Source organism: Malus sylvestris, chromosome 10, assembly GCF_916048215.2.
Source record: "Malus sylvestris chromosome 10, drMalSylv7.2, whole genome shotgun sequence".
Taxonomy (NCBI): domain Eukaryota; kingdom Viridiplantae; phylum Streptophyta; class Magnoliopsida; order Rosales; family Rosaceae; genus Malus; species Malus sylvestris.
The window spans coordinates 40437903-40449909 of NC_062269.1; the positions used below are offsets into that span (position 1 = coordinate 40437903).

The 12007-nt window shown below is 36.1% G+C and overlaps 1 protein-coding gene, 1 long non-coding RNA gene and 1 pseudogene across 2 annotated transcripts; 2 read left to right on the forward strand and 1 right to left on the reverse strand.

Moving 5' to 3' along the window:
- Positions 1-81: 81 nt before the first annotated feature.
- LOC126586103 (uncharacterized) lies at positions 82-998 on the reverse strand. The gene is made up of 3 exons (XR_007610746.1): positions 741-998; positions 496-629; positions 82-171 (listed from the first exon to the last, which is right to left on the reverse strand). It is a non-coding gene; the product is annotated as an uncharacterized LOC126586103 (long non-coding RNA).
- A 2425-nt stretch (positions 999-3423) lies between these two features.
- Positions 3424-6835, forward strand: LOC126586099 (G-type lectin S-receptor-like serine/threonine-protein kinase At1g61480). The gene is made up of 7 exons (XM_050250801.1): positions 3424-4784; positions 4875-4982; positions 5149-5351; positions 5447-5657; positions 5785-6022; positions 6103-6253; positions 6365-6835. The coding sequence occupies exons 1-7, from the start codon at positions 3467-3469 to the stop codon at positions 6653-6655; spliced, it is 2520 nt and encodes an 839-aa protein (XP_050106758.1). The 5' UTR covers positions 3424-3466; the 3' UTR covers positions 6656-6835.
- Positions 6836-7860: 1025 nt separating this feature from the next.
- Positions 7861-10911, forward strand: LOC126584571 (G-type lectin S-receptor-like serine/threonine-protein kinase At1g61480; annotated as a pseudogene).
- The last annotated feature ends 1096 nt before the right edge of the window (positions 10912-12007 follow it).

Here is a 12007-nt window from a genome sequence, read left to right on the forward strand (position 1 = left end):
GAATCACAATAAAAACAAATGGTACAAACACATACGCAAAGATATATACTTATATGTACTTAGCTACTGTACAAACCACTCTTTTTTTCATAACCTTGACATCAAAGTAAACCTTCGTTCTACAGTTCAACCGCCTCATTTCTTCCTGCAACTGCAAGTGTTCAAACGAATCTGTAAAATAAAGTGAAAGAGTAAAATAATAGATTATCATGGCAAGAACTAAAGAAATTCATCCATATTGGCGTATTCAATCGCATCACTCCCTTTTTCCCTACTAAATAAAACATAGGTCAGTGATTCAATACAAATATATTCACAAAAATAAAAAAATTCTAAGATTTTCTGCAGGGATATCCCAGAATTTAAATTCACACTAAACCCATTCCCTAATTGTCTTAATTGGAGCGAACCCAGAAACAAAATAACGAAAAAAAATGAAAAACTTATTCTCAACATCTAAACAGCTCAAAGCCCAGAAAAAAAAAAAAAGAATACCTTTGCGAGTTTGGAGCTCTTTTCTTATAAGTGTTACAGTATTGGTGCTGCACCTTAATCCGTCGTGTTTCCCGGTAATAAACGAAGGTGGAGCTACTGGTTTGGATGAAGAAGAAGAAGAGAGGGATCCGAGCCTACAAACAAAATCACAAAAAGCAAACCTAAACACAAAACCCAACTGCAAATCCTAAACCACCAAAAAAAAAATTAAAACACCCACGCTGAGAAAGGCGGAAAAAACTCACCAGTAAACGCTAACTTTTCTGGGTAAAAAATTGAATCGACTCGAATGAAAAATCGAAAAAAAGTTCTAGCTGCATAGTGCTTTTTCCGGCAAGAGAACACCGTTGTTGATAATTTATGAGAGAGATAGCAAGGTTGGAGAGCGAGACAAACCGCCGTTTTCGAGACAAAGAAAGCTAGGGTTCATAATAGCAAAAACTGAGAATGGCGAGAGAGAGAAGCGAAAAGCACAGAAGAAGCCGAAAGCAGGTCCAGCGATGATGGACGCGTGGGCAAGCCGGGTAACTCTTCCTAAGCACGATGATGGAGAGGATCCATCGATGACAGACGCGTGGAAGCAATGGGCAAAAGCGGCATTTCGGTGCCCCAAAAACCAAAGAGAGGAACAACCGGAGGAAAAAGGCAAGGACAAAATCATCCCACCACTGGTCATCCACAGTACCACCCTGATTGGGTTTTAGTATATAAAGATTTATATTGTTGGACTATTTGTCATGGGAAAATTGTTGTCTGGACATGCCACACTGCATTCGTTATTACAAATGCAAATATGTGGCATGAACGGCAAAATTACCACGATGCAAGTTGATGCACTTTTTTAGTGACGGCTAATTTTAATAAAAAAAAAATTGTTATTATGCCATTCATTATATTTTATGTTGGCCATTAATCATATATTCATGTGTTGGCAGTGCCATTATATGAACTTTTAGGAAAAAAATAAAATTGCCCATTCTAAATATATTTGACTTTCATTCTACCAATAGAGTTATCATTTCATCTCTGCGTTTACATCCTTTACAATATAAATTTGTTGATATCTAATTTCATTGCACCTTTTATTTTATTTTATTTTTTTCTTTTGACTAGGCTACTTTCTTGGCAATCAAGAATACAAGGAAACTTTAGATATTCTAGTGAACAACTTTTGTTATCTTTTATCAATATAAATCAAACAATACTCCCTAATACTTCTTTCCATGTATTTCACAATCTTTTATATGTAAGTACTACTATTGATCAAAAGCCACATAAACTACTTAAATAAACTCACATCTAATCTTTTTGGCATTCACAAAACAAATATGTGATCTTTTGTATGTGGTCCAAATCAATCAAATTTTTTCCATGTAAAAATCTTCTTAATGTTGTCAATATAAATAATATTAATCTTTTATATTTTTTAGACATAACCTATCATATAATTTTTAAACCCGCAGCAACGTGCGGGTGCTAATTTCTAGTTTGCTTTCTAAAACTCAGTAGCTGACCCTCAAACACAGCATGCAAATGTTTTCTCCACAAATGAAACTACCATACAACAACGATCTTAGGACATTAAGAAATTCTTGCATGTTTATTGTTTTCATTGTATGTTTTTTGTTTTTGTATTATAAGGGGTTAAATTTATGTCCTACTGGTTAGGTGTAACTTTTTTTTGACTTTATCAATAAAATTCTTCTCGTATCATTAAGGTCTCTAAAAAAAATTATCCATGCTTTAGTTTCAGAAAAATGCATAGCAACATCACAATTAAACGGATCCATCTAAAGCAATCACGACAAGTAACGGCACGGAAAAATATGCAGAGGTACTTGCAGAAATGTTTGATCGAGGCAGATGCTAATTTTCTGTGAAGAAAAGCCAAGACAATCGCATCCACAGGATTCAAATCAACCACCGCACTAGCTTATTTTAGTTAGTGGGATTTTTAGTTTTGGTTAAAATTGATTAGTCTATCATTAGCATTGAGCTTCCTCACTAGCTTGTTAGGTTGTTTGTCAGAGTTGGTCGGCATCGCATGCAAATACTTTTGGTTTTTGCTTTTCTTTTGTGATTATTTTCATAACTGGTCATGCAAGCAATATTTTTACTCAGTTTTTATGGTATTATAACAGCTACAGCTTACAAGTAGAGCTGGTCCAAGATAGAAGAGGATTATCTTCCTTTCTACTTGAACGATTACAGTTAAATAATGTCAATATCTTATATTAATTTTTTATTAAAACAATAAGAAAAAAACATAATGCGTGGTCAAACACCTACACCCGTGCTTTTCACGACGGTATATTCAAATAGAAAAACTAACCCTGTGGTTGGTGAGGGACTTTATTTTATTCTTTTTATATTGAAGTTTCAAGTGTCTGCTTTTGTAGTCTGAATAAAAAAGTGAATGGCCAAAAGGTCAAAAGAGAGACAAATGCGGATAACGTCGGTTAGTCAGGCATATGAATCTCACCTTTTCTACCGAAGTTTGGATTTTTTTTTTCAAAAATAATATACTACAGTTATTTTTACTTTTAAGTAAGAAACTTTTTTTATTCGAATTTAGTATGTGGGTTCGATATCAAATTATTCTTTCTCTACTAATTTTATAGCATGTGGAGTAATGCGCAGTAATAGAAAAAAAAATTCAAAAAGAGCATAGTGGACACTCTGAACTGGGAGGGATTTTTCAGTGAAATTTCTCATAATTCTTATTAAAACACGTGGTGTACTACTTGTGTTTCCGTTACAATTAAAAATTTCACCTGAACTAGGGAGGATGAATTTCTAAGATAGGAATAAAGTTGACTAAAAAAGCTTTACGATGATTAATTAGCTAAAAACAGTACACGTGGAGTACCCTCATCATTAAGGTTTTGGAGGACAATTTGGTGACCCTCATCATTTAAGTTTTATATTATTCAGGTGTATCATTAATTGATTTTTTTCATCAACAGAACATATGGGTATTATTAACTCCCAAAGTTTTTGTGATTTCCTATTCTTCTCCATCATCTCGCTTCTTCTGTCACAGATTTCTTCTTCTGCAAAAGTTTATAACATAACTTATTTGCAACCATTAGCACAGGGACAAACTCTCGTCTCCTCTGGTGGCATTTTCGAATTGGGGTTCTTCAGTCCTAACAGTTCTGCTAACAAGTATGTTGGGATATGGCACAAGAGTGTATTTCCGCGGAAAGTTGTATGGGTGGCCAACAGAGACAGCCCTCTTGCAGTTACAGACGCATTAGCTACTTTGACAATCACGAGCAATGGAAATCTACAGCTTGTAGATGGGAAGCGGAATTCAGTTTGGTCAACGAATATTTCGGTGTTATCTGACGGTTCAGCAGCTGCACTTCTTTTAGACAACGGAAACTTTGTTGTCAAATTCAATACAGGAGATGAGTACCTATGGGAGAGCTTTGATTATCCTGGCGACACAATTCTGCCGAGTATGCTGCTGGGATTCAATAGTAAATCTGGTAAGCGGAGTTTCTTGACTTCTTGGAAAAGTGAGAATGATCCATCAACCGGAGAATTCGTGCTTGGATTGACACCACAGAACCCGGCACAGATTTTCATTTGGATTAATGGATCAACTCCATTTTGGAGAAGCGGTCCGTGGGAAAAATCAATGTTCATCGGCATACCAGGCAGGGATGATCAATATCTAAGTGGATTTCATCTGGATGCTAATGTGCAGCAGGGAACAAAGTATTTCTGGTACAATTTGTTCGACAAGACTGTGGAATATATGTACATCTCTTCGAAAGGAATACATAAGTGTATGGATTCAAAAAATGGAGAAAACTGGAATCTTCACTGGGAGACCCCAAAAATTCCATGTGACATCTATGGAACGTGCGGACCTTTTGGGGTTTGCGAAGCTTCAGAATCTTCAACAACTCCGATCTGCAAGTGTTTGAAAGGGTTTGCACCCAAGTCAGTTGATGAATGGAGCAGGGGAAACAGGACAAGAGGTTGTGTGAGGCAAACCCAATTGTTTTGTGGGAGTAACACAAGTCAGTCAGTTTCTTTGAGCAGAAAAGAAGATGGGTTTTGGAAAATGTCAAATGTAAAACTACCAGATTATCATGAATATTCGCCTTTATATGAAGAAGACTGCAGGATACTTTGCCGAGATAATTGTTCGTGCTTGGCTTATGCTTACGTTAACACTATAGGTTGTTTGGTCTGGTCCAAAGACCTTATTGATATTTCGGAGTTTTCCTCGGGTGGAGCAGATCTTTTTATTCGCTTAGCAAACGCGGAACTCGGTAGGTGACTATATTGCTTGCACAACTTTGCCTACAAATATCTGTTGTTTTCTGTCTTATACTTTATGTAATACAAATTCAATTTTTCAGGTGAAGAAGGAAAGCGAATAAAGTTGGTTGCCAGCCTCGTATCAATTTGTTTTATTATCATGGCTGCCATTGCCTTCGGTTTGTACAAGTTGCGAGTTAACCCAAAGGGTAAGAACATGAGGTAGAGGGATGCAGTCAGTCAATACATTAACAATGCGTAACTTTATATCTCCGCAACCTTTGACATAATAAATTACTTAGGTGAGCAAATTGATCCAACTTCTTTGTTGTTTCTCTAACTCCAATTTTGGTTGTTTTATACCTGCAAAACCAGGAATCATCAAAGTGATGAGAAATGAAATTAGATTGACTGATACAAGTGAGACATCAAGAGAGAGTCTTCGAGAATATATCAGAACACATGATCCATCGGAGCTATTAGTCTACGAATATGATTTCAATAGCATATTAATTGCTACGAGCAATTTCAGCACCACAAACAAGCTTGGAGAAGGAGGATTTGGAGCAGTTTATTGGGTGATTATACGTTTGCGCTTTCTTCATTTCAAAGGGAAATATGTAATTATATAGACATAAATGTAATGTGTAATATGTGGACCTCGTGCGCGTAGGGTAAGCTAGAAGAAGGGAAGGAAATAGCAGTAAAAAGACTATCCAGCTGCTCGGGGCAAGGCATAGAAGAGTTCAAGAATGAGATGTTGTTGATCTCCAAACTCCAACACAAGAACCTTGTAAGGCTGATGGGCTGCTGCATCAAAGACGATGAGAAGTTAATAATTTACGAGTTCATGCAAAACAAAAGCTTGGACACTCTTTTATTCGGTCAGTTACCCTCGACCTTGATGTTTGCCTTCATTTTTAGCGATTAATATTTATGTTTCATTGTACTATATGCATCGGATATATGAATGCAAAAATGCGTTACATTTTTAATGTGTGAATTGATTAGATCCAATGAAAAGGGGAGTGCTTGATTGGGCTAAACGCTTCAATATTATTCAAGGTGTAGCCAGAGGACTTCTTTACCTCCATCGTGATTCCTGTTTGAAGGTAATACATAGAGATTTGAAGGCAAGTAATATACTCTTGGATGAGAACATGAACCCAAAAATTTCAGATTTTGGACTGGCGCGTATCTTTCAAGGGACACAAAACTTAGCAAACACTCAGAAGGTTGCAGGAACTCTGTAAGCTTCATTTCTTCCTATATATTCTTAGAATTCTAGCGGATAATTGTTAGTTGAGTACTAATGAATTTCCTGTGCAGTGGCTATATGTCTCCAGAGTATGCCATGCGTGGCATATTTTCTGAAAAATCTGACGTGTATAGCTTTGGGGTCTTGGTATTGGAGATTATTGGCGGCTGGAAGAATACCAGCTTCTATGACCACGAAACAGAGCAATGCTTCCTACCTTATGTAAGTTCAAACTCTCAATCTTAATGTGAAACTGTGAAGCTTCAACAATCTATACGAAGCTTAATACAGCATAATCTAACAATTTTAGCCGACATATATGACTGTTGCCAGGTATGGCACATCTGGAGTGAAGGCAAGGGATTGTACTTATTAGACGAAGTATTGGCGGATTCATATTCTGCATCAAAAGCAATGAGATGCTTGCATGTTGGGCTTCTTTGTGTACAAGACAATGCTGCAGATAGGCCAACCATGCCAGAAGTGGTTTTCATGCTAAGTAGCGAGACAGATAGTCCACAACCTAAGCAGCCTATATTCTCGTTTGTTTCTGATCCTAGACCACGGTATGACAGTGGTTGCTCCGCCAATGAAGCCACCATAACACTGCTCCAAGGACGATAGGCGGGAGCAGATTTTTACATCACAATACAATGTTACCACTACACTCCGCCTTACAAAATGTGTACTGCGCACATGTTACCACCATACTCCGATTGTGAAAACCACAAATGCTTGTGTGTAAATATATTTTATGTCAGCGACCACATGATTCAAATCAATCGCACACTAATTACAGACTCATTTGAAAAGGCATTTAAAATGGATGAAAACGCTTTCGGTGAAAATATTTTTAAAACCAATCATTGGTAAATATACAAGAAATTTCTTTGAATCTTGGAAAAACACTTAAAGTGCTTCCGGTAATAAACACATATATAGTGTTTCTTGAAGGAAACACTTTAAGTATTTTTGGAACCCAAAAATATTTTCTCTAAAAACGTTTTCAATCATTTTAAAAGCACTTGCAAACGAGCTATGTAATTAGTGGGATTTGTTAGTTTTGGTTAAGGTTGATTAGTCTATCATTATAGTTTGCTCATTAGCTGATCAGGTCATTAGTCAAAGTTGTATTCAAAGGTCTTGTTTGGGTGCTGGTAAAATCTTTGAGGTCAACTCCCAGTTCCCACGCCAATTGTTAGTATTATACAGAAACCTTTTTTCTTTTGCTTTCTCTGCTGTAGTTATATTCTCAAATAATCATGCAAAAGCAATATTTTTATAGTATTAATATTATAACATCTGCAAGTAGCTAGCTAGTTCCAAGATTCTTTCAAAGTTTTATGCACATACATGATATATATATATATAGTGATCTGGAAAGCATAGGTGAGAAAACTTCATTTTATTCTTTTTAATGTGAAACGGTTATTATGCTCATCCTCATGCAGTTCGAATCTTCTTTTAAAATAATTAGAATAGTTTAAAATATTATTTGAGCTAAAACAGTCACTACAATAAAAAAAAGAGTGAGAAGAGGGTAAATAAAGTTGATTAAGTAAGCTTTATGATAATTAATTAGCCAAAACCAGCACCTAAATACTCATCATCAAGGTTTCGGATGACAATTAGATAGCGGCTCAGGTAAATGTCTAATTTTTTATCCGCTGTTAGTTCTGATAAATTTAATGAGATTTCTTTTATCATTCATTATGGTCATTTTAAAGTTAGCAATTGAGTTTACGCCATTGAAGTTTCATCATTAATTTGATTTTTTTTTCTTGAACAAAACATACGGGTAATATTATGAACTCCCAAAGTTTTTGTAATTTCATGTTCTTCTTCAAGTTTATAACATAACTTCTTTGCAACCATTAGCACATGGACAGACTCTCGTCTCCTCCGGCCACATTTTTGAATTGGGATTCTTCAGTCCTAACAGTTCTGCTAACAATTACGTCGGATTATGGCACAAGAGTATATTTCCGCGGAAAGTGTTATGGGTGGCGAACAGAGACAACCATCTTGCAGTCACAGACACATTGGCTAGTTTGACAATCACCAGCAATGGGAAGCGGAATTCAGTATGGTCAACGAATATTTCGGTGTCATCTAACGGTTCAGCAGCTGCACTTCTTTTAGACAACGGAAATTTTGTTGTCAAAGACAATATAAGAGCAGCTGTTCAATTGTGGGAGAGCCTTGATTATCCTAGCGAATCACTACTACCGAGCATGTTGGTGGGGTTCGATAGTAAATCTGGAAAGAGTCAGTTCTTGACTGCCTGGAAAAGTGAGAATGATCCATGAACCGGGGTATTCATGTCTGGATTGGCACCACAGAACCCAGCACAGAGTTTCATTTGGATTAATGGATGGACTCCTTTTTGGAGAACCGGTCCATGGGATAATTCAAAGTTCATCGGCATACCAGAGATGGGTGATCAATACCAAAGTAGATATCGTCTGGATGACAATGTGCAACAGGGAACAAAGTATTTCTCTTATAATTTATTTAATCTAGTGGCGTATCTGGAACTCTCTTCAGAAGGTATACTAAAGCTTATGTATTCAAAACATGAAGAGAACTGGAATTTAAACTGGGAAGGTCCACAGAATCCATGTGACATCTATGGGACATGTGGACCCTTTGGGGTTTGCGAACCTTCCGAATCTTCAACAATTCCAACCTGCAAGTGCTTGAAAGGGTTTATACCCAAGTCACTTGATGAATGGGGCAGAGGAAACAGGACAAGAGGTTGCGCGAGCCAAACCAAATTGTTTTGTGAGCGTAACACAAGTCAGTCAGTCGCTTCAAGCACGAAAAGAAGATGGGTTTTGGAAGATGTCAAGTGTAAAAGTACCGGATTATCATGAATATTCCCCTTTGGATTATGAAGACTGCAGGATATTTTGCCTAGATAATTGTTCGTGCCTAGCTTATGCATACGTTAACGCTATAGGGTGTTTGGTCTGGTCCAAAGACCTTATTGATATTCAGGAGTTTTCCAGTGGTGAAGCAGATCTTTTTATTCGCTTAGTGAACGCAGAATTCGGTATGTCATAATATTGCTTGAACAACTTCACTTAGCAATCTTTTCTGTCTCATATTTTAGGCAAAATTCTTCTCAGGTGAAGAAGGAAATCAGATAAAGTTAATTGTCAGCCTTGTGGCGATCTGTTCTATCAGTATAGCTGCCCTGGTGTTCGGTTTGCACAGGTTGCAAGCAAAATCAGGAATCATCAAAGGCAAGAAAGGAAATTAGATTGACTGATACACGTGATACATCAAGAGAAAGTCTTCAAGAATATATTAGAACACATGATCCATCAGAGCTATTAGTCTATGAATATGATTTCGATAGCATAGTAATTGCTACAAGCAATTTCAGTATCACAAACAAGCTCGGACGAGGAGGATTTGGCATAGTTTATTTGTGTTTTCTTTAATTTCAAAGAAACTATATAGGTATACAGACAGGAATGTAATGTTAATTTTTCGACCTCGTATAGGGTAAGGAAATAGCAGTAAAAAGACTATCTAGCAGCTCGGGGCCAGGCCTCGAAGAGTTCAAGAATGAGATGTTGTTGGTCTCCAAACTTCAACACAGGAACCTTGTAAGGCTGATGGGCTGCTGCATAAAAGATGATAAGTTAATAATTTACGAATTCATGCCAAACAAAAGCTTGGATACTCTTTTATTTGGTTTGTTTCGCCGGCCTTTTATGTTTGCCTCCGGTTTCTCATTGTTACCCTTCTTTTTCACTATTGTTCATACAACTGTTCTGTATCTTCTGGAAAATGTTTTCACTGTAATGTGTGCAATAATTAGATCCTATGTGGAGAAAGGAGCTTGGTTGGGCTAGACGCTTCAATATTATTCAGGGTGTTGCTAGAGGGCTTCTTTATCTCCACCATGATTCCTGTTTGAAGGTAATACATCGGGATTTGAAGGCAAGTAATATTCTCTTGGATGAAAACATGAACCCCAAAATTTCCGATTTTGGGCCGGCACGTATCTTTGAATGGACACAGAATTTAGCAAACACTCAGAAGGTTGTGGGAACTCTGTAAGCATCGATCATTTCACCCTTCTTTCTATTCTTAGAATTCTAGTGGATAATTGTTAGTTAAGTACTAATAATTTTCTTGGGCAGTGGCTATATGTCTCCAGAATATGCCATGCGTGGGATAATCTCTGAAAAATCTGAAGTGTATAGCTTCGGGGTCGTGGTATTGGAGATTATTAGCGGCTGGAAGAACACCAGCTTCTATGACCATGAAAAAGAGCCATCCTTCATACCTTATGTATGTTCAAACTCTCAATCTTAATGTCACATTGTGATTTCATGATGAGTCTCTTTCATTTATGTAACATTATGAATGTTGTCAGGTATGGCACATCTGGAGTGAAGGCAAGGGATTGTACTTAGTAGATGAAGTATTGGATGTGTTGCGCATTAGAAGTGACGAGATGCTTGCATATTGGGCTTCTTTGCGTGCAAGACAATGCTGCAGATAGGCCAACCATGCCCGAGGTGGTTTTCATGCCAAGTAGCGAGACAGATCTTCCACAACCTAAGCGGCCTTTATTCACTTTCGAAAACCCAGTTTCTGATCCTCGGTCGAGGTATGACAATACTTGCTCCGCCAATGAAGCCACCGGACGATAGGCGGAAGCCAAATGTTATATCACAGTGCAATGTTACCACCATCCTCCACTGCCTTCCAAACATGAATTGCATTTTACGCCATACATACAAATGGATCCAAAGCTGTACATATCTGGATGGGCAAAAAAAGTTATGTCAGGGCCAATGTTTTAGTGTAAACTATGTTTTTATGTGAGCACCTTAACAAGTTTTTGGTGGCAATTTTTATTGTTTTTTTTTAACTCCCAAAATTGACTGAAAGTAGGGAATTATACCTCATAGTTTTTAATTAATTGGTTTTGTAAAGTTTTTACGGCCATAAAATATATTTTATAGCATTAAGAGTTTTAACTTCAAGTTCTACATGAAGATATTCTAGGCCACAGAATAATTTCTGGGATCTGGATAGTCTTCTCAATGTCAAACATGAACTTTACGAAACTTCCTGTGCAGCGAGAATGACACGAGAAAATATCTTTTAACGTTTTTGAGAAAATATTCTATAATAATTTTTGTAGAAATTCGCAAAACCAATGTCGGCTCATGAGAAATTTTTCAGTGTGACTGGAACACAAGATGGTACACCACGTATCATTATACAAAGGGGCTTTTAGATCCAAGTCCAAAAACATAGAGTGTTTTTAGGAGTGACTCCAGTTATCTAATTATATGTTTTTATTTCTTTTCTACTCCTTTTATATTTTCTAAAAATATTAAAAATCAATTAAAATCTTTTAATATTATGCATTTTTCAACTCCAAAATATCTAATTAATATCTTATAAACAAAAAAAAAAATTAATATAATAACATAAATCTATCTGCAAAACATTCTACCCTAACTCAAGTAGCAAATATATGAATGTATATTATACCTATAAGTGAGATATGAAACCTAACTAAAAGGTAGAAAAAAAACATAATATACCTACAAGCAAGACACATTAATCTGTGACAGGTTGACTATGAAAAAGAATCTGTCATATAGGTAAATAAATACAATTAACCTGTGATATAGGTTGATTATAAAAATTAAAAAAAAATCTATAAATGGGTTAAAGTAGGAGGAAGAACAAGAAATAACAAAAAAAAATAAATATAAAAAGAAATAATCAAAGAGATAATTGGGAAGAAATTTGATTTTTACAATAAGTTTTTTCTTTTAAGAGATAATTATTGATAATAAAATAATTAAATTTAAAGAATTGGACTTATTTTAATAAATTGGATCATTCCTACTATTGGTTCAAAAAATTGGAGTTATATCAAGTTTCCCCTTATACAAATTGTGGGATGTGTGTGTTAAAAATTTAATACCTTAAAAA